A 21,217-nucleotide genomic window follows, 5' to 3' on the forward strand; every position below is an offset into this window, starting at 1 on the left:
CGCCCGAAGGCCGGCAGCGAGCACCGCGCTCCCATTGGTCGAGCGGAGCCCACGCTGACCAATCAGCGCCGCGCCCTCGCGCGGGGGCGGGTCCTGCCCCTCCAACGGCGGCGCTCGGGCGCGGCCCGGACCGTGACGGCGGCTCGAGGGAGCCCCGCCCCTAGGGTTGACGACAACCAATAGAATGAGGCGGAAGGCGGGACTCGGCGGGGGTTCAGCCAATGAGCGGCAGGGGCGTGGCGCAGAGCTCGCGGCCTGGCACGGACGGCGGACGCGGCGCAGGTGCGGGCGGGGGGCGCGGGCGGGGCGGGCCCGGGGCGGCCCCGGGGGATCCCCGGGGGTCCCGGAGCGGCTGCAGACCCCGAGCGAGCCCCAGAGCCCCCTCAGAGCCCGCCCCGAGCGGCCCGGGCGGTCCCGCCCCCACCAGGCCCCGTTTGCGGGGGGGGGGGGGGCGCGCACGGGTTGGGCCCCCCCGGGGGTCTCGGCCCGGTTGTAACGGGAGGAGCGGGGGGGGAGCGGGGGAAGGAACGGGCAGCACCAGGCGGGGCGGGGCGGGGGGTAAAGGTCGCTTGGAGCCGGCCAGGGGCGGCAGCAGCGAAAGCGAAAGCGGCGCTGGGGGGGGCGGGGGGGGAGGGCGGCTCGGGGCCTGCCCGGTGGAACCGGCGGTCACCGGCACCGGGGGGTGTCACAGCTTTGTCACAGCTTTCTCACACACACAGTGTCCCCACGGCTCCTCGCCCTTTGACCTGGGGCTTCCCCAGCCCGGCGGTGGCAGCGCTCCGGTGCCACTGTCCCGGTGCCACCCGGTGCCATCCGGTGCCACCGTGCCCGTGCCCTGCTGTGGCACCATGGGCTCCTCCTCTCCCGGAGCCTCCTCTCCGCCTCGGTGCCTCCTTGAAGCGCCCACCCCGCTCCCCCTGGGGCTCTGTTCTGTCCCCTCCATCCCTTGGGGACACCTGGCCGGTGCCACCGGCCGGGCAGGTGCCACAGGGCACAGAGCCGGCCCAGCCGGCCGGACCGGGACGAGGAGGAGGAGGGCGAGGAAGAGGAGGAGGAGGAGGCCCTGCTGGGATCCTCCCGCTGCCGGAGCCACCTCTGGGGACGTCATTACGGGCACTAATGTCACCTGGCACAAAGGCGTTTCCAGCTGCCGGCAGCGCTCCCGCGGCACCTCCAGGAGCTCCCCTGGCCCCGGAGCAGCTCGGCTGCGAATCCCTCGGGGCTGTGCTGGCCTTGCAACAGCCCTGCAACAACCCAGGGGCTCCTCTGGCCCTGCAACAGCCCTGCAACAGCCTCAGGGCTGCCCTGGTCCTGCAACAGCCGGCTGGGCTTGCACCAGCCGGGCAAAAAATGCTCCAGAGCAGCTCCTGGGCTCTCACTCAGCTCCTTTTGGGGGTTTGGGAGCTTTGGTTGGACTCCAGATCCTGGGGGAGGTTTGGGAGCTCTGGGTGGGCTTTCAGCTCCTTTGAGGGATTTGGGAGCTTTGGGTGGGTTCTCAGCTCCTAAGGGGGGTTTGGGAGCTCTTGGTGGTCTCTCACTCAGCTCCTCTTGGGGGCTTTGGGAGCTCTGGGTGGGCTCCAGATCCTGAGGGAGGTTTGGGATCTTTGGGTGGGCTCTCAGCTCCTCTTGGGGGCTTTGGGAGCTCTGGGTGGGCTCCAGATCCTGAGGGAGTTTGGGAGCTTTGGGTTCTCACTCTGGCCCTGGGGAAGGTTTGGGAGCTCTGGGTGGGCTTTCAGCTCTTTTGAGGGATTTGGGAGCTTTGGGTGGGTTCTCAGCTCCTTTGAGGGGTTTGGGAGCTCTTGGTGGTCTCTCACTCAGCTCCTTTGAGGGGTTTGGGAGCTCTGGGCTCCCACTCAGCTCTTTTTGGGGGCTTTGGGAGCTCTGTGTGGCCTCCAGATCCTGAGGGAGGTTTGGGATCTTTGGGCTCTCACTCGGCTCCTTTGTGGGGGTTTGGGAGCTTTGGATGGACTCTCACTCATTTCCTAGAGGAGGTTTGGGATCTTTGGGTGGGCTCTCAGCTCCTTTGGGGGATTTGGGAGCTCTGTGTGTGCTCCAGATCCTGGGGGAGGTTTGGGAGCTTTGGGTTCTCACTCTGGCCCTGGGGGAGGTTTGGGAGCTCTGGGTGGGCTTTCAGCTCCTTTGAGGGATTTGGGAGCTTTGGGTGGGTTCTCAGCTCCTTTGAGGGGTTTGGGAGCTCTTGGTGGGCTCTCACTTAGCTCCTTTGAGGGGTTTGGGAGCTCTGTGTGGCCTCCAGATCCTGAGGGAGGTTTGGGATCTTTGGGCTCTCACTCGGCTCCTTTGGGGGGGTTTGGGATCTTTGGGTGGGCTCTCAGCTTCTTTGGGGGATTTGGGAGCTCTGGGTGGGCTCCAGATCCTGAGGGAGTTTGGGAGCTTTGGGTGGGCTCCAGCTCCTTTGGGGGGTTTGGGAGCTTTGGGCTCTCACTCAGCTCCTGGGGGAGTTTGGGAGCTTTGGGTGGGCTCCAGCTCCTTTCTGACCCCCCTTTGCTCCCCCTGGCAGTTTTGCAGCCCTGTGGAGCGGCCCTGGGCCCATCCCAGCCTGGCACCATGAACGTCTTCGACCGCAGCATCAACTTCGATGCCCTCTTCAAGTTCTCCCACATGTGAGCGACACAGGGGCAGGGCAGGGGGCTCAGGGGGCTGTGCCAGCCCTCCCTGCCCACCTCACCACCCTCCTCCTCCTCACCCACAGCTCGGCCTCCACCCAGGAGCACCTGAAGAGGGTCTATGGCAGCTTTGCCATCTGCATGTTCGTGGCAGCTGCGGGCGCCTACATCAATGTGGTGACCCACCTGTTCCAGGTGAGGGAGCTTTGCAGGGCTCAGAGTGGCACCCCCAGCCCTGCAGCACCCAGGTGAGGCAATGCCCAGCCCTCACCTGTCTCTCCCTGTCCCAGTTTGGCTTCCTGACCGGCCTGGGGGCACTGGGGCTGATGATTTGGCTCATAGCCACCCCTCACAACCGTGAGACCGAGCAGAAGAGGCTGGGGATGCTGGTTGGCTTCGCCTTCCTCACAGGTAGGTGGGCACTGGGGACTCCCCCCACATCCCACAGGACCCCCAAATCCTTCAGAGGGGCTGCATGAAGCCCCCCAGAATGGCTGTGGTGCCACCCAGTTCTGTCCTTGCAGGCATCAATCTGGGACCCCTCCTGCAAATGTGCATCTCTGTCAACCCCAGGTACAAGAACCCCCCCCCCCAAAAACCCCCATCCCTCACCTGCAGCTGTCACACAGATCCTGTTTACCCCCTTGGTGCCCCCCAAAACCCTCTGAGCCCTTGTCTTCACCCCCAGCATCATCCCCACTGCCTTCCTGGGCACTGCCACCATCTTTGCCTGCTTCTCTCTGAGCGCCCTGTACGCCCGGCGCCGCAGCTACCTGTACCTAGGAGGTGAGAGGGGCTTTGGGGGGGCTCTGGGAGGGCTGGGGACCCCCTTTTTTGGGGGAGGGGGTGTCCCCAGACTTGTCCCTGACTCTCCTTCACCCTTCCAGGTTTCCTGCTTTCTGGCCTCACCCTGCTGCTTCTCTCCTCTGTGATTAACGCCTTTGTGAGATCCACCTGGCTCTTCACGGTGAGTGCAGCCTGCTGAGGACGGACAGACGGACAGGTGACACCAGCAAGGAGGGGACAGTCCCCAAGTGATGCCAATTTACCCCCTCACAGGCCCACCTGTACGTGGCCCTGATGATCATGTGTGGCTTCGTGCTCTTCGACACGCAGCTCATCATCGAGAAGGCGGAGAGCGGGGACAAGGATTACATCTGGTGGGTACAGCTGGGGACACAGGGGGTGACACAGGGGACGGGGTGGCCTTCCCTGAGCACCCATCCATCCATCCCTCCCTCCCTCTCTTTGCCAGGCACTGCGTTGATCTCTTCCTGGATTTTGTCAACATCTTCCGGGAGCTCCTGATCATCCTGGGCATGAACGAGGTGGGTGAGGGGCCCTGGGCAGGGCAGGACAGAGGGACAGAAGGACAGAGCTCATGGTGACCGTGGGCACTCTCCTCTTGCAGAACAAGAAGAAGGAGAAGAAGTGAAGAGGCTCTGGGCCGAGGCAGAGCCACCCCTGTGTCCCCATGTCCCCTCCCGTCCCTCTCTGTCATTAAAGGGGCTGCGCTTTGCTGCCGAGGAAGCAGCCAGAAGCTTTTGCACCCTCGTGGGTTTTTTTCTCTTGTTCAGCTTTTTTTTTTTTTTTTTTTTTGATTAAAAACCAGCCAATTTGTGGATCCTGCTGGAGTTTGGCTCCCCCTTGGTTTTCCCCCAGCCTTGTGACCCTTGGAGTGGTCACCATTGTGTCCTTTTTCCTCCGAGGTTTGTCCCCAGCCCCACCTGGGGGTGTCACCTTTCCCCGGTGACAAAACCAGCCCTTGGGGGGGGTCTTTGGTGGGACCCCCCCTCAGCCAAACTCATTGGTGGAGCCTCCCCTTGAGCACCAGTGCCAAGAAATGAAGGTGTGCTGGGAGGGGGCCGTGGGGATGGGGCATTGCCAGCGCTCCCAGTCCCGCCACCTCCGCTCTTTGTACACCGGGATGATTCAATAAATCGCTCAGACTCCAAACTCTTGTCCCTCTCTTTCCATCCATCCCTGGATCACAACTCTGACACAACAGCAGCACCACCACCACGTGTATAAATAACCCGGGCTAGGAGGGGTGGCTTTATTGAGTTAAAAACCCATCGGCAGGGGCTGTACAGGGCCATAGCACCATCGGACAGAGCCGGGAGAGGGAGCGGACAGACACCGGACACTCCCAGCCCGGGCAGCACCCTCGGGGCAGGAGCGGGAGCGGCGGGGATGGGGCTGCAAGAGGCGGCAGCGGGGCCGGGGAGGCTCAGCCCTGGCTGCCGCAGGACGAGAGGCTGTCGTAGAGAGAATCGCTGAGGGACTCGGAGTGTTCCAGCCCGGCGGGGCCGTGCCCGCCATCCCGGGACCGCGCCTCCGTGCTGCCCTCGTCCCCCACGTCCGAGGCGCTGGGGGTCCGGCTGCTGCTGGCGCTCAGAGCGGGGGGCAGAGGTGGGGGAACCTCCGGGGATGCCCCTCGGTGTCCCCCCGGGCTGCACACGGGGGCCTGGGGAGGGACAGCGTGGGCAGGAGGGGTTGGTTATGGCAGCACATCTGTCACTGCCCCATGGTGGGGAAATCTGCACCCACCCAGGGCCACTTTAAATCCTCCCCACCATGGGCAACATGATCACAGAATTCTGGGGAGTGAACTCTGCACCACATCCACGACTACTTTAAATCCTCCCCACCATGGGCAACATACACACAGAATTCTGGGGAGTGAACTCTGCACCACATCCAGGACTACTTTAAATCCTCCCCACCATGGGCAACATGATCACAGAATTCTGGGGAGTGAACTCTGCACCCACCCAGGGCCACTTTAAATCCTCCCCACCATGGGCAACACACACAGAATTCTGGGGAGTGTTCCCCCCACATCCTCTCCCTGTGGCTTCATCCCCACAGCAAAGGCAGGAAGGTCTGGGGTCTCTCTGCCGAGGTTTTGGGGTCCTGCTCCAGTTTCACTGTCCTTACTCAGAAGTTTTGGGGATCCCACCCCAAAGCTTTGGGGTCCTGCACCAGTTTCAGTGTTCTTACTCTGGAGTTTTGGGAACCCTACCCCAAAGTTTTGGGGTCCTGCTCCACAGTTTCACTGTTCTTACTCTGGAGTTTTGGGGACCCCACCGCAAAATTTTGGGGTCCTGCTCCAGTTTCACTGTCCTTACTCCGGAGTTTTGGGGACCCTACTCCAAAGTTTTGGGGTCCTGCTCCAGTTTCACTGTCCTTACTCCGGAGTTTTGGGGACCCTACTCCAAGGTTTTGGGGTCCTGCTCCAGTTTCACTGTCCTTACTCCGGAGTTTTAGGGACCCCACCCAAAGGTTTTGGGGTCCTGCTCCAGTTTCAGTGTCCTTACTCTGGAGTTCTGGGGACACCACCCCAAGGTTTTGGGGCACCCCAGGGTCCCCTAAGCTGCCCGTACCTGCCCAGGCCGATGCAGCCCCTCCAGCCCCCCGGGTGGGCACACGAAGGGGTCGGCAGCACCGCAGCCTTTGGCGTTGGGGAAGGTCCAGTTCTTGCTCTGCTGGACCCGCCGCGGTTTCCTGGCGTCATCCCCGGTGTCTGCGGGGACAACGGGGACAGCGCTGACCTGCGGGGGTCCCCACGACCCCCCGAGGGTGGGCACACCCCGGCACAGGGGGGTTCACCCACCTTGGGGCGCGGCGCGGTGCCCGTGCGGGTTGGGGGGCGCCGGGAGGCGGCAGCCCGGAGCGCTCCGGTGCTTTCCCGGTACCAGCAGCTCCTCGGCGCTCGGGACCTCCCGTTCCAGCGTCCGGGCCTTGCGCGGCACTTTGGTGACAGCGGCCGGCACGGCCCCGGGCAGCGGCTCGGGGCGGCCCCGCGGTTTGGGGGTGCTCTTAGCGGGGACGCCCCCATAATCGGGGGGTGGGAATGTGCCGATCCCGCTGTCCAGCGTCCGCGTCAGAGACCCGCAGGCTGTGACAGAAAGGGATGGAGGAGTCGAGGAGCCCATTCTGGTGCTCCCACTGCATCCGGAGCCCCCCATCACCCCCTCGCTCACCGGCGAAATGCTGCCCGGTCCCCGACTCGGACAGGCTCTCGTCGGACGGCAGCTCGTCCCGGAGCGCCACGTCGGGCACCTGCGGGGATGCAGAGGCTGAAGGGCTGCGGGGTCCCCCCGGAGCGGAGCAGAGCGGCGGGGGGACCCCTCACCTTGTCCGAGGGCTCCCGCAGGTGTCCCACGATGCCGTTGCGGGGCGGGCGGCACAGCCGCGCTTCTTTGGCGTCGGGGGGGACCCTCCGGAGGTCACAAAGCTCCCGCTTGTGCTCCAGGCGGGTCTCGTAGGGGACGTCCTTGCCGTCCACCCTGCGGGGAGGCAGCGATCAGAGGGACACGCCACCCTAATGCCACCCCCAGGGCACCCAGGTGGGAGCTCACCTGTCCAGCAGCTGCTGCATGAAGGTCTCGGCCGTCACCTCCTGGTACATGACCGGGAGGGGACCGGGGCCTCGAGGGGGCCCACGGGGACGCCCCTTCTCCAGCGCCAGTCCCTGCAGGAACGCGTGCTCCTCCCGCAGCGCCTTGCGCAGATCCTCCGCCTTCTCCATCAGCTTCGAGATGTTGAGACTCTCGGCTTCCAGCTTGCGGGCGGCCAGCTTGACCTCTCGGCGAAGGGGTGCGGGGGTCCCAGCCCAGTCACGCCCGCGCCCACCGTCCCCTCTCCGGCTCAGCGCGGGCAATTTGCTCCTCCGCAGCCCGAACCAGCTCGCCAGCCCCGCTGCTTTGCCCTTGGCCTCCGCTCCCGGCGCCCTCTCCTGCCCCTGCAGCCTCAGCACGTTCTCCTCGATGCCCTTCATCACCTTCTCCTCGATGGCCGAGTGCCCCGCGCCGCTCGCCGCCGGCCCCGGGGGCTCCGCGGGCTCCGCGGGGGTTTTGTGGGGACCCCCGCCCGCCTTGGCACCCGCGGGGGGCTCCTCGCCCCGCGGTGCCCCCGCGCCTTTGCCCGCCTTGGTGGGCAGCTTGGTGGGGCTGCCGTGGGGGCTGCGGGAGCTTTTGGCGGGGGGCGCGGGGGGGGTCCGGGACGGGGTCCTGCCGGTTCCAGGGCGGGTTTTGCCCCCCGCTTTACCGGGGTCTCCCATGGAACCGGAGGAGTAGCAGCGGGCCAGGGGCTCCGCGCCGTGCGCTGGCTCGGGGTGCTTCAGGCTGCCCCCCAAACCCGCCCGGGGTGGGGGGCGCAGTTCGCCCCCATGGCCCCGTTCGGGCCGGCCCGGACCGGGCGTTTCTCGGCCCTCAGCCCCTCGCAGCTTGCCCAGCGCTGCCAGGCGCTCCTTGAAGGGCAGATAACCCGGCTCGGGGGGCTTCTTACCGGGCCGGCGGCAGGGGGCCGAGCCCCCCGTGCCACGGCGGGAGCTGGGCGGGGACGCCGCCGCTCGCTCCCCGCTCCCCGCCGGTACCGGGGGTCCCGGGGGCTGCTCCACCGCCTCGAAGGTGCGGGGGAAGGCGGGGGGCTCGGTGGGAGCGGGCTCTGGGGCGGCATCGGGGGACGGGCGGCGGCTGAGCACCGGCGACGCCTCGGGGTGGGCGCCGCGACACGGGATCTTGGAGGGGTGGGCGAGCTGGGGGCTGAGGCGCAGCCCCGCGGGGGGGGGCGGCACCTTGAGCACCTTGGAGGGGGAGGGCAGCGGGTTGGGGACGGGGGAGAGCGGGGTGAAGGCGCCCTCGGGGCTCTCCTCACCCGCCGCGTAGAGTCCCAGGAACGCGGGGTGCTCCCCGCGCCGCTGCCGGGGGGGACCCCCGGGCGCTTCCCCGTTACTGCGCCGGCAGCAGCCGCCGCCCTCGCCCCGCAGCAGCCGCTCTGCCAAAGCGCTGAGCAGAGCGCCCCGAGGCGGCCCCGCTTCCTCGGGGGAGGAGCAGGGGCTGCCCTCGGTGCCCCGCCAGCCCCCCGAGGCCCCCGGGGCCCGCAGAGGGCAGGGGGGCCAGGCCAGGGCTGAGCAGGGCTCGGGGGAGCCGGGGGAGGCGGGCGGGGGTCCCAGCAGAGGGTCTGACTCCTCCAGCTTGCGCAGCACCTCCAGGATTTGGGCTTTCTTTTTGAAGAATGGGGACAGGGCGTCCAGGGGAGGGGCACCGGGGCTGAGGCCAGGGCTGGCCGATGGCACTGGTGGCAGCACCTGTGGGGACAGGGGAACGTCACCCTGTGGGCACCTGAGCGCCCTGGTACCAGAGGGGGACGCTCTGGGAACACAGAGAGGGACACAGAAGGCTTTGGGATGGGGACATGATGGGGACAGGGACATCTGGGGCAATGGGGCTTGGAGGCAGAGACATCACAGATGGAGGTGGACACCCTGGACCTGGAGAGGTGACCCCACAGGGACCCTGTTGGAAGTGTCACAGGCACATGGATGGGGACACCACAGATCCGGGGGGGGACAGGACAGGACATTATGGGGACATAATGGGGACAGGGACATCTGGGGCAATGGGTTTTGGAGGCAGAGACATCACAGATGGAGGGGCTTGGGGAGGTGGACACCATGGACCTGGAGAGGTGACACCACAGGGACAGGGACCCTGTTGGAAGTGCCATGGCCACATGGATGGGGACACCACAGATCCAGGGACAGGACACTGGGCCTGGGAAGCCACAGTGTGCCACAGGCCTGGTGACACCACACACTGAGAAAAGCCAATAGAGAAAAGGGTGACACTGCCCAGAGAGGGGGACACGGGGACAGGAAGGGGCTGGGAACACCAGTACCCACCTCAGGCAGGGACAGACAGAGGCCAGGGAGCAGCTGGGGGGGCTCTTGCTCAGCAGAGCTGGGCTGGGGGGTCACTGGCACATCGGGGGGCGCTGGCACCGGGTGCAGCGGCAGCTGGACAGGAGAGGGTTAAGCTGGGTTAAGCTTTGGGGGGGCTCTGCCCCATTCCCACCCCCTCCCAGCCCTGACAGAGCCCCAGGCACACCTGAGGGAGGGAGCCGGTGGAGAGCTGCAGCTTCTGCTGGAAGAGCTCGCTCAGCACCTGGTTCTGCCGCTCCAGCTCGAACACGCGCTTCTTCAGCTTGATGCACTCCTCACGCAGGTCCTGGCAGGGGTGGGGGGTCAGCCAGGACCCCCGGGACCCCTCAGTGTCCTCCCAGCCCCCTGGCACCCTCCTGGCACCATCCCGGCACCCTCCTGGCACCCTCCTGGCACCATCCCGGCACCCTCCTGGCACCATCCTGGCACCATCCTGGCACCCACCTTTTGGTTGAGCAGCGCCTGCACCACATGGTTGGCAACCTGGGGAGGAGAGGGGAGGTCTGGGTGGGGGCACAGGGCACAGGGAGGGTCCTGCCCAGCACACAGGTGGGCACAGGTGGGCACAGGTGCCCTGAGTGTGTGGGAGCTCTCCAGTACCTCATCCAGGCAGCGCTCGTACGTCTCCCTCTGGTTCTCATTGGCCTGGGCCAGGGCTGAGTTCTCTGCCTAGAACAGAGCGAGGACAGCCCGGGCACACTCAGGGCACACTCAGGGCACACTCAGGGCACACTCAGAGTACACTCGGGGCACACTCAGGGTACACTCAGGGCACACTCAGGGCACACTCAGGGCACAGCTCAGGGCACACTCAGAGCACACTCAGAGCACACTCAGGGTACACTCAGGGCACAGCTCGGGGCACACTCAGAGCACACTCAGAGCACACTCAGGGCACAGCTCAGGGCACACTCAGGGCACACTCAGGGCACACTCAGGGCACAACTCAGGGCACACTCAGGGCACAGCTCAGGGCACACTCAGGGCACACTCAGGGCACACTCAGGGTACACTCAGGGCTCACTCAGGGCACACTCAGGGTACACTCAGGGCACAGCTCAGGGCACACTCAGGGTACACTCAGGGCACACTCAGGGTACACTCAGGGCACACTCAGGGCACAGTTCGGGGCACACTCAGGGCACACCCAGGGCACAGCTCAGGGCACAGCTCAGGGCACATCCCCGTGCCACCAAGCAGATTCTCTGTCTCCTGCTGCCACACACAGCAGGATGGGGCTGCCCCAGAGGGCCACAAAAACTGGCAAGTGCCACCCATGACCACGGTGTCCATGCTGTGGTGGCTCCGTGGCACTGGCCTGGCTCTTGGCACGGCTGCCCAGCGGTGCCACGTCCCGCTGGTGCCATCCGTGCCTACCTCCAGCTCCCGCAGGCGCTGCAGCAGCTCATGGCTGGGGCCCGTCTCTCCCGGCGCCTCGGCCACGCTCTCCGACATCGCTGCTGCTGCGGGGGACGCGAATCACCGCGGGCCCTCTGCTGGCCCCCGGCTGGTGGCACCCGGCCTGAGGCGCCCCCAGGCCCGGCCCGGCCCGGCCCGGTCCAGCCCGGTCTTACCTGGCTTTGGGTGTCCCCAGCCCCGAAGCGGTGCGGTGTCACCTGCCAGGGAGAACCGGGCTGAGGAAGAGGATGGAGCCTCCAGGGCCGAGTGCTGACCCCTCCCCTCCCCTCCTGCTGCCCCCTCCTCCTTCCCGCTGCTACGGGGGAATGATCGGCCCCGGGATGCACGGCACGCCCGGTACCGGCACCGGGAGCAGCCCTGGGGCACCGGGATGTGCAGCAGCACCGGCCCCGGTATCACCCCCGGGGCACCGCTGTGCCCCAAGGACCGGGATCGAGTCACGAGGATGTGCAGCACCACCGGGACCGGAATCAACACAAGCCCCGGGGCACCGGGACGTGCAGCACCCCCGGGCTACCGGGATAGGCAGCACCCCCGGTTCCGGAGCACCGGGATGCGCGGCCCCGGTGTGCACAGGACCCGGGGCGTTCAAACGGGCCCCCCCCCACCGCCAGCGCCGCACACCCCCCGTTCCACCCGGGCTTCCCCCGTCCCTCCGCTGAGCGCCGGTCCCGCTCCGTACTCACGCCCGGGGCTCCCGGTAGCGCCGGTAGCGGCGGCTCAGAGCGGCCCCGGGGCCGGTCCCGGCGACGGCGGCGCTTCCATCCCGGCCCGGCCCGGCCGCGCTATTGTTGGGAGGCGGCGGCGGCGGCTCCGCCTTCCCGGCCGCGGCCGGGGAGGAGCCGGGATGGAGCCGCCGCCTCCCCCGGTGCGCGGCTCTGCCAGCGCCGGCCCCGGGCAACCGGCAATGAGACCCCGGGAGCGGCGGCACCGGGAATGATCCCGGGAGGGGAAACACCGGGAACCCCCCCGTGACACCGGGCAGAGCACGGAGGGATCCCCACCGGGCATCCCGCACCCACCGAGGGACTGCCCGGTGCACCGGGACCCCTCGGGGAGCCCCCCGGGAGTGACGGCACCGGCATAGCGGGAACCATCCCGGGAGGGGAAGCACCGGGAACCCCCCCGCGGTACCGGGAAGCCCCCCGCGGTACCGGGCATCACCGGAGGGATCCCCACCGGGCATCCCGCACCCACCGGAGGGACTGCCCGGTGCACCGGGACCCCTCGGAATCCCCCCGGGGCTGCGGGAGCGGAGCCGAGCCGGGACCCCCGGGTCGTGGCCGCCGCCCCCCGCTCCCCCGAGGGTGATTTTTGGGGTTCACACGGGGCCGCGCGTCCCCGCTTCACCCCGACCCCACGGGGGCTCCCCGGGACGGGGGAGAGCGGAGGGGACCAGAGGAGAATTTGGGGGTGATGGAAGGACAAGAAAAGCGTCTGGGGGTGATGGGGGGACAAGGGGAAGGTCTGGGGGGGCACGGCCACACCGCGCCCGCGCTGTCCCCGTCCCCATGGCGCGAACCCCCGCGGGTCCCCGCGGTCCCCATTGTCCCCGAGGTGCCCGAGGGCCCCTCGGCCGCCACCCCCGAGCAGGAAGCGGCCCCGGTGCCGGCGGCTCCGGCTGCGTCACGGGGGAAGTGAGGCTCCGTCTGCAGGGGAAGAGGAGCCCGCGGCCCCCCCAGGCCCCCGGCGGGGACAGACGGGGGGGCCCCGACAGATGGACAGCGAGGCCGGCCCCTCCCCCAGCGCGGGAGGGTCCCTGTGGGGAGGGGGACACGGCTGGGACAGGGCTGGGGCACTGCCAGGGGCACCCCGAGCCCGGGTCCCCTCCCCAGTGACTCCGTCCCCGTGGGGACAAAGCGCAGCCCTGGCGGTGCCAGCGTGGCTGTGGCGGGCTGGCCCTGGGCTGGCCCACACCAGGGTCCCCATGGCGAGCCAGGGACAGAGGTGACAGCCCTGAGTGTCCCCAACCCTTCTGGGGACAGCCAGGACACACTGCAGACAGTGCAGGGACAGCCAGGATGCACCAGGGACAGCCCAGGGACAGGGGGTGACAGCCCCAGGTGTCCCCAACCCCACTGAGCCGTTCTGGGGACAGCCAGGACACACTGGGGACAACACAGGGACATGGGGTGACAGCCTCGAGTGTCCCCAACCCTTCTGGGGGCAGCCAGAACACCCTGGGGACAGCGAGGACACACTGCAGACAGTGCAGGGACAGCCAGGATGCACTGGGGACAGTGCAGGGACATGGGGTGACAGCCCTGAGTGTCCCCAACCCTGCTGAGCCATTCTGGGGACAGCCAGGACGCACTGGGGACAGTCCAGAGACAGCCAGGATGCGCCAGGGACAGTGCAGGGACATGGGGTGACAGCCCTGAGTGTCCCCAACCCTGCTGAGCCATTCTGGAGACAGCCAGGACACACTGGGGACAGTCCAGGGACAGCCAGGATGCACCAGGGACAGTGCAGGGACATGGGGTGACAGCCCCGAGTGTCCCCAACTCATCTGAGCCGTTCTGGGGACAGCCAGGACACACTGGGGACAACCCAGGGACATGAGGTGACAGCCCTGAGTGTCCCCAACCCTGCTGAACCCTTCTGGGGACACCCCAGGGACATGGGGTGACAGCCCCAGATGTCCCCAACCCCACTGAGCCGTTCTGGGGACAGCCAGGACACACTGAGGACAGTCCAGGGCCAGCCAGGATGCAGCAGGGACAGCAAGGACACCCTGGGGACACACCGGGGACAAGTGGGATGTGGCACAGAAATGGCCTCAGGCTGCGGGGACACATCGAGGACAGCTGGGCAGGGACACGCGGGGACAGCCGGGGATGCGGTGGGGACACGGCACGGAACAGCCAGGATGTGGTGGGGACAGCAGAGACACGCAGGGGACAGCCGGGGTGCACTGGGGACAGTGGGGACATCCCAGGGACAGCCGGGGTGAACTGGGGACACTGGGGACACCTCAGGGACAGCCGGGGTGCACTGGGGACAGTGGGGACGGGTGGGTGGGATGAAAGGCAGTGAGGGACACCCAGGGACAGTCTGGGTGCACTGGGGACACTGGGGACACTGCAGGGACAGTCAGGAATGCCCCAGGGAGAGTCAGGATGCAGTGGGGACATTGAGAACACTGCAGGGACAGCCGGGGTGCACTGGGGACACTGGGGACACCCCAGGGACAGTCAGGATTCACTGGTGACCCTGAGGACAACCAGAATTCTCTGGGGACACCCCAGGGACAGCCGGGATGCTCTGGGGACACCGGGGACACCTCAGGGACAGTCAGGATTCACTAGGGACCCTGAGGACAGCTGGAATGTTCTGGGGACACCCCAGGGACAGTCAGGATGCACTGGGGACACTGAGGACATGTCAGGGACACCAGGAATGCCCCAGGGACAGTCCGGGTGCAATGGGGACACTGAGGACATGTCAGGGACAGTCAGGAATGTCCCAGGGAGAGTCAGGATGCAGTGGGGACACTCCAGGGACAGCCGGGGTGCACTGGGGACAGTGAGGACACCCCAGGGACAGTCAGGATGCACCGGTGACCCTGAGGACAGCCGGAATGCTCTGGGGACACCCCAGGGACAGCCGGGGTGCAGCAGGGACACCCCAGGAATGCCCCAGGGAGAGTCAGGGTGCACTGGGGACACTTCAGGGACAGTCAGGATGCATTGGGGACACCAGGAATGTCCCAGGTCCAGTCAGGGTGCAATGAGGACACCTCAGGGACAGTCCGGGTGCAATGGGGACACCAGGAATGCCCCAGGGACAGCCGGGGTGCAGTGGGGACACTGGGGACACCCTGGGGACAGCCAGAATGCTGTGGGGACACCCCAGGGACAGTGAGGGTGCAGTGGGGACACCAGGGGTGCCCCAGGGAGAGTCAGGGTGCAATGGGGACAGTGGGGACAGAGGGGACACCCTGGGGACAGCCAGGGTGCAGCAGGGACACCAGGAATGCCCCAGGGAGAGTCAGGGTGCTACGGGGACCTTGAGGACACCATAGGGACAGTCAGGAAGCACTGGGGACACCCTAGGGACAACGGGAATCCTCTGGGGACACCTCAGGGACAGTGTGGATGCATGGGGACACTGGGGACACTGCAGGGACAGCCGGGGTGCACTGGGGACACCCTGGACACATCTGGAATGCTCGGGGACACCCCAGGGACAGTCGGGATGCTCCGGGGACACCCCAGGGAAAGCCGGGGTGCAGTGGGGACACCCTAGGGAGAGTCAGGGTGCAGTGGGGACACTGGGGACACCCTGGGGACAACCGGAATGCTCTGGGGACACCACGGGGACAGCCGAGGTGCAGTGGGGACACTGAGGACACCTCAGGGACGCTCAGGATTCACTGGGGACACCTCAGGGACATCCGGGATGCTCCGGGGACAGCGGGGACAGCCGAGGACACACCGGGGACACGCGGAACGCCACCCACCCACCGGGCCACCCCCGCCGCTCCCCCGGGATCCACCCCCGCCCTCCCGGTAACCGGAGGCCACGGATGCCCCCTCCCCAACCCCTTCCGGCTCCGGTACCACCGAGGAGCGGCCCCGAACCCCCCCCCCCCCCCGCCCGGTCCGGAGACTCACCGGGGGCTCCGGGGCGCCATGGCCGGGGCTGGCACCGGCACCGGCACCGGGGCGGGACCGGCGGCGGCGGCGGTGACGTCATGGCTGCACCGGGCCGGCCCCGCCCTGCGCCCCCGCCGCCGCCAATCCGCGCGCACCGGGCATCGCCCCCCTCCCCCGTTCCCGTGATCACCGGAACCGCCCCACACGGAGCCGGGACCGCCGGAAACGGAGCCGGTACCGCCGCCCCGAAAGGAGCCCTCCCGGTGGGAATCGGTACCGAGCCCCCCCCGCCCCCGTGAGGCTGCACCGGGATGGGACCGGACCGGCCCGAACCCCCCCGAGCGAACGGAATCGGAATAAACGGGGACCCCAAAGGGATCCGACAGAGCGGCAGCTGGAACCGGGACCGGGCACACCGAGAGCCCAGGGCATTCCAAAAGCCCCAAACACCCCACAGGACACCCCCAAAAATCCCCCATAGCACCCCAAACACCCCCCAGGACACCCCAAACACCCCCCAGGGAATCTTAAACACCCCAAACATCCCAGGGCACCCCCAAACATCCCCCATGGCACCCCAAACATCCCAGGGCACCCCCAAACATCCTCCACAGCATCCCAAACGCCCCCCAGGACACCCCAAATAGCCCCGAGGGCACCCTAAACACCCCCAAACACCCCAAATATCCCCAACCACCCCCAGAGCATCCCAAACACCCCCCAGGACACCCCAAACATCCCCCAGGGAATCTCAAACACCCCAAACACGCCCAAGGGCACCCCAGACATCCCCCAGGGCACCCCCAAACATCCCAGGGCACCCCCAAACATCCTCCACAGCATCCCAAACACCCCCCAGGACACCCCAAATAGCCCCGAGGGCACCCTAAACAACCCAAATATCCCCAACCACCCCCAGAGCATCCCAACCACCCCCCAGGACACCCCCAAACACTCCAGAGAACCCCAAACATAAAACACCCCAAGGCACCCCAAACACCTCTCAGGGAACCCCAAAAGAATCCCAGGGCACCCCAAACACCCCCAGGGCACCTTAACACCCCAAATACCCCCCACGGCACCTTAAACACCCCAGGGCATCCCAAACACCCCCAGGGCACCCCAAATACCCCCCAGGGCACCCCAAACACACCTCAGTGCACCCCCAACACCCCAAATCCCAGACTCATCACACAACACAGGGACACCAAGCACCCACCTCCATCACTTTATTGTTGGGGGGCACCTACAGAACAGAACCTCTGTTCCCCCAAAACCCCTCGGGGTGTGGAAGAGACCCCCAGAATTTGGGGATTTCTGTCCCCCAGAATTTGGTGATTTCCCTCCTGCGGCCGCTCCATCCCCACCAAGGACATGAAGGTCTGGATGGGGTTTCTGTGGTTGCAGAATCAGCAGAGCTGGAGCTGCAGCTCCTCCTGGCACTGGAGAAGCTCTCCAGCACCCCCAAGTCCCACGGTGACACCGCAGGTCCTCCAATGTCCCCCAGAGTTTGGTGATTTCTGTCCCCCAGAATTTGGTGATTTCCCTCTTGTGGCCGCTCCATCCCCATGGAGGACGGGAAGGTCTGCATGGGGTTTCTGGGGTTTTTGGGGTTTCTGGGGTTGCAGAATCAGCAGAGCTGGAGCTGCAGCTCATCCTGGCACTGGAGAAGGACTCAAGGACCCCCAAGTCCCACGGTGACACCCCAGGTCCTGCAGGTGTCCCCCTGAATTTGGTGATTTCCCTCCCCAGCCTCCTGTGGCCACTCCATCCCCACGGAGGATGGTAGGATCGGGATGGGGTTTCTGGGGTTTTTGGGGTTTCTGTGGCTGCAGAATCAGCAGAGCAGCTCCTCCTGGCACTGGAGAAGGTCTCCAGCCCCCCCAAGTCCCACGGTGACACCCCAGGTCCTGCAGGTGTTCCCCAGAATTTGGTGACTTCCCTCGTGTGGCCGCTCCATCCCCACGGAGGATGGGAAGGTCTGCATGGGGTTTCTGGGTTTTTTGGGGTTTCTGTGGCTGCAGAATCAGCAGAGCTGGAGCTGCAGCTCCTCCTGGCACTGGAGAAGGACCCCCAAGTCCCACGGTGAGGGTAACCCAGAATTTGGGGATTTCTGTCCCCCAGCATTTGGTGATTTCCCTCCTGCGGCCGCTCCATCCCCACCAAGGACATGAAGGTCTGGATGAAGTTTCTGGGTTTTTTTGGGTTTCTGTGGCTGCAGAATCAGCAGAGCTGGAGCTGCAGCTCCTCCTGGCACTGGAGAAGGACTCAAGAACCCCCAGGTTCCCCTGGTGTCCCCCAGAATTTGGGGATTTCTGTCCCCCAGAATTTGGTGATTTCCCTCCTGTAGCCAGCCCATCTCCATGGAGGCCATGAAGGTCTGGATGAGGTTTTTGGGGTTTCTGTGGCTGCAGAATCAGCAGAGCTGGAGCTGCAGCTCCTCCCGGAGGCTCTGCAGCCCCCCAGGTCCCACGCTGAGGGTCCCACAGCAGGCTCAGCCCACAGCTCCCGGCTCCAGGCTCCCGTTGGCTCCTCGGGCTGGGCTGCTCGAGGCCGTTCCCTGCGGCTGCTGCTCCTGCTGGGGCTGCAAGGGAAGGGGACACTGCTGGGACAGCTCAGGGACACGGCAGGGGCTGCTGGGACAGCCTGGGGCTGGCACTGTCACTCCCACACGAATTGGGAACTCCACGGGTTGGGAGCACCAACAGACCGGGAGGGTTTTTGCTCTGGGCTCTTGTTTGAAACCAACAGTTACAGAAAAAACTGGGGGTCTTCAGTCAGAGCCTGGGGTGTGACACCCCCTCCCCACCCCAAAACTTGGCCTTCACACCGCGACAGGACACTGGGTGACATAGCCTGTCCCTGTGGGGACACCCCAAAGAAACCCCAGGTTCCAGAAAGGATGAGAGGAACAAATTTCAGTCAATAAATTTCAATTATCTCAGTGAAAAGTAATTCCAAGGAAGAAAGGAGAACCCCAAAACTTGGCCTTCACCCCAGGAACCATGACAGGACACTGGGTGACATCACCTGTATGGACACCCCAAAGAAGCCCCAGGTTCCAGAAAGGATGAGAGGAACAAATTTCAGTCAATAAATTTCAGTTATCCCAGTGAAAATTAATCCACCCCCAAGAAGCCCCAGGTTCCAAAAAGGAACAAATTTGAGTTATCCCAGTGAAAATTAAGACTCCAAGGAAGAAAGGAGAACCCCAAAACTTGGCCATCACCCCAGGAACCACCACAGGACACTGGGTGACATCACCTGTATGGACACCCCAAAGAAGCCCCAGGCTCCAGAAAGGATGAGAGGAACAAATTTCAATCTTCCCAGTGAAAATTAATCCATCCCAAAGAAGCCAGTTGTTCCAAAAAGGAACAAATTTCAGTTTTCCCAGTGAAAATTAAGACTCCAAGGAAGAAAGGAGAACCCCTGGGATGTGGCCCCAAAACTTGGGTTTCACACCATGACAGGACACTGGGTGACATCGCCTGTCACTGTGGGGACACCCCAAGAAAGGCTTCAGAAAAGATGAGAGGAACAAATTTCAGTCAATAAATTTCAGTTTTCCCAGTGAAAATTAAGACTCCAAGAAGAAAGGAGAACCCCAAAACTTGGCCATCACCCCAGCAACCATGACAGGACAGTGGGTGACATCACTTGTCCCTGTGGGGACACCCCAAAGAAGGCCCAGGCTCCAAGCAGAATTAGAGGAATAAATTTCAGTTTTCCCAGTGAAAATTAATCCACCCCAAAAAACTCCAGGTTCCAAAAAGGAACAAATTTGAGTTATCCCAGTGAAAATTAAGACTTCAAGGAAGAAAGGAGAACCCCAAAACTTGGCCTTCACCCCAGGAACCACCACAGGACACTGGGTGACATCACCTGTATGGACACCCCAAAGAAGCCCCAGGTTCCAGAAAGGATGAGAGGAACAAATTTCAATCTTCCCAGTGAAAATTAATCCATCCCAAAGAAGCCCCAGGTTCCAAAAAGGAACAAATTTGAGTTATCCCAGTGAAAATTAAGACTCCAAGGAGAAAGGAGAACCTCAAAACTTGGCCATCACCCCAGGAACCATGACAGGACAGTGGGTGACATCACTTGTCCCTGTGGGGACACCCCAAAAAAGGCCCAGGCTTCAGAAAAGATGAGAGGAACAAATTTCAGTCAATAAATTTCAGTTATCCCAGTGAAAATGAATCCACCCCAAAAAACTCCAGGCTCCAAAAATGAACAAATTTCAGTTATCCCAGTGAAAATTAAGACTCCAAGAAGAAAGGAGAACCCCAAAACTTGCCCATAACCCCAGCAACCATGACAGGACACTGGGTGACATGGCCTGTCACTGTGGGGACACCCCAAAAAAGGCCCAGGCTCCAGAAAGGATGAGAGGAACAAATTTCAGTCAATAAATTTCAGTTATCCCAGTGAAAATGAATCCACCCCCAAAGAAGCTCCAGGCTCCAGAGAGGAAAAAATTTCAGTTATCCCAGTGAAAAGTAAGACTTCAAGGAAGAAAGGAGAACCCCAAAACTTGCCCATAACCCCAGCAACCATGACAGGACACTGGGGGACATTGCCTGTCACTGTGGGGACACCCCAAAAAAGCCCCAGGCTCCAAGAAGAATGAGAGGAATAAATTTCAGTTTTCCCAGTGAAAATTAAGACTCCAAGAAGAAAGGAGAACCCCAAAACTTGCCCATAACCCCAGCAACCATGACAGGACACTGGGGGACATTGCCTGTCACTGTGGGGACACCCCAAAAAAGCCCCAGGCTCCAAGAAGAATGAGAGGAATAAATTTCAGTTTTCCCAGTGAAAATTAATCCACCCCAAAGAACTCCAGGTTCCAAAAAGGAACAAATTTGAGTTATCCCAGTGAAAATTAAGACTCCAAGGAAGAAAGGAGAACCCCTGGGATGTGGCCCCAAAACTTGGCCTTCACACCATGACAGGACACTGGGTGACATCGCCTGTCCCTGTGGGGACACCCCAAAGAAAGCCCAGGCTCCAGAAAGGATAAGAGGAACAAATTTCAGTCAATAAATTTCAGTTTTCCCAGTGAAAATTAATCCACCCCAAAAAACTCCAGGCTCCAGAGAAGAAAAAATTTCAGTTATCCCAGTGAAAAGTAAGACTTCAAGGAAGAAAGGAGAACCCCAAAACTTGCCCATAACCCCAGCAACCATGACAGGACAGTGGGTGACATCACTTGTCCCTGTGGGGACACCCCAAAGAAACCCCAAGCTCCAGAAAGGATGAGAGGAACAAATTTCAGTCAATAAATTTGAGTTATCCCAGTGAAAATTAAGACTCCAAGAAGAAAGGAGAACCCTTGGGCTGGGAAACAACTCCCCTAAAAACCCTCAACTGGGATTAAGAGGTTCCAAGAGCATCCCAGACATGCCCAGGACAAGGGTGGCACTCCCAGCCTGGCACTCCCAATGCCACCCAGACCATGGGCACACCCAGCTGCTGTGTGGGAGGAAGAGGAGGGAAGAAAAAAAAACCCCATAAAATATATTAAATCAAGGATCCCCAGCTCAGGGATGACCCCTAAATATGGGATTAAGGATCCACCATTATGGGATCAGCCCCAAATATGGGATAAAAGATTCCCTAATATGGGATCACCCCCAAATACAGGATTAAGGGTTCCCCAATATGGGATCAAGGACCCCCCAATATGGGATCAAGGATTCCCCAATATGGGATCAAGGATCTCCCAGCTCAGGGATCACCCCCAAATATGGGATTAAGGATCCCCAATTATGGGATCACACTCAAATATGGGATTAAGGATTCCCCTATATGGGAACAAGGCCCCCAATATGGGATCAAGGATC

The 21,217-nt window shown here is 63.5% G+C and overlaps 3 protein-coding genes and 1 long non-coding RNA gene across 18 annotated transcripts in view; 2 read left to right on the top strand and 2 right to left on the bottom strand.

The window, feature by feature from the left end:
* The first annotated feature begins 124 nt into the window (after positions 1-124).
* Positions 125-4,580, top strand: TMBIM6 (transmembrane BAX inhibitor motif containing 6). Its single transcript, XM_074530613.1, has 10 exons — positions 125-282; positions 2,519-2,621; positions 2,711-2,819; positions 2,915-3,035; positions 3,149-3,197; positions 3,313-3,410; positions 3,512-3,591; positions 3,684-3,784; positions 3,880-3,952; positions 4,036-4,580. The coding sequence occupies exons 1-10, from the start codon at positions 222-224 to the stop codon at positions 4,057-4,059; spliced, it is 819 nt and encodes a 272-aa protein (XP_074386714.1). The 5' UTR covers positions 125-221; the 3' UTR covers positions 4,060-4,580.
* LOC141726177 (uncharacterized) lies at positions 289-2,511 on the top strand. Its single transcript, XR_012577532.1, has 3 exons — positions 289-1,948; positions 2,108-2,306; positions 2,384-2,511. It is a non-coding gene; the product is annotated as an uncharacterized LOC141726177 (long non-coding RNA).
* On the bottom strand, positions 4,335-15,513 carry NCKAP5L (NCK associated protein 5 like). Of its 6 annotated transcripts, none has more exons than XM_074530608.1 (13): positions 15,387-15,513; positions 10,926-10,967; positions 10,729-10,811; positions 9,952-10,020; positions 9,796-9,834; positions 9,518-9,637; positions 9,313-9,426; positions 6,989-8,718; positions 6,763-6,916; positions 6,611-6,689; positions 6,241-6,525; positions 6,011-6,150; positions 4,335-5,091 (listed from the first exon to the last, which is right to left on the bottom strand). In XM_074530608.1, exons 1-13 carry the CDS (start codon positions 15,466-15,468, stop codon positions 4,855-4,857), a joined length of 3,174 nt encoding a protein of 1,057 aa, XP_074386709.1. In that variant the 5' UTR covers positions 15,469-15,513; the 3' UTR covers positions 4,335-4,854. The 6 variants fall into 6 exon arrangements, with proteins under 6 accessions (XP_074386709.1, XP_074386708.1, XP_074386713.1 ...); XM_074530607.1 differs by having other exon boundaries at positions 10,729-10,814; XM_074530612.1 differs by lacking the exon at positions 15,387-15,513 and adding an exon at positions 11,457-11,614.
* Positions 15,514-16,580: 1,067 nt separating this feature from the next.
* KANSL2 (KAT8 regulatory NSL complex subunit 2) overlaps positions 16,581-21,217 on the bottom strand; it is a 34,289-nt gene continuing 29,652 nt past the window's right edge. For 3 of the 10 annotated variants that reach the window (XM_074530623.1, XM_074530624.1, XM_074530621.1), the window contains exon 10: positions 17,431-17,952. In XM_074530623.1, the coding sequence (XP_074386724.1) occupies positions 17,863-17,952 (90 nt within the window). In that variant the 3' untranslated portion in view covers positions 17,431-17,862. The other 7 variants (XR_012577535.1, XR_012577534.1, XR_012577533.1 and 4 more) reach the window with 7 other exon arrangements.

The sequence above is a fragment of the Zonotrichia albicollis genome, chromosome 33, assembly GCF_047830755.1.
Source record: "Zonotrichia albicollis isolate bZonAlb1 chromosome 33, bZonAlb1.hap1, whole genome shotgun sequence".
NCBI lineage: Eukaryota > Metazoa > Chordata > Aves > Passeriformes > Passerellidae > Zonotrichia > Zonotrichia albicollis.

Bases quoted from the DNA above. Each gene is read 5' to 3' on its own strand.
- TMBIM6 (XM_074530613.1), top strand. From the start codon at position 222: ATGAGCGGCAGGGGCGTGGCGCAGAGCTCGCGGCCTGGCACGGACGGC. The intron at 3,198-3,312 runs GTACAAGAACCC...CTTCACCCCCAG, and splicing joins TGCATCTCTGTCAACCCCAG to CATCATCCCCACTGCCTTCC. The intron at 3,785-3,879 runs GTGGGTACAGCT...TCTCTTTGCCAG, and splicing joins GGGGACAAGGATTACATCTG to GCACTGCGTTGATCTCTTCC.
- NCKAP5L (XM_074530607.1), bottom strand. From the start codon at position 15,468: ATGACGTCACCGCCGCCGCCGCCGGTCCCGCCCCGGTGCCGGTGCCGG. The intron at 10,968-15,386 runs GTGAGTCTCCGG...TCTCCCTGGCAG, and splicing joins ATGGCGCCCCGGAGCCCCCG to GTGACACCGCACCGCTTCGG. The intron at 5,092-6,010 runs GTACGGGCAGCT...GTCCCTCCCCAG, and splicing joins GGCTGCATCGGCCTGGGCAG to GCCCCCGTGTGCAGCCCGGG.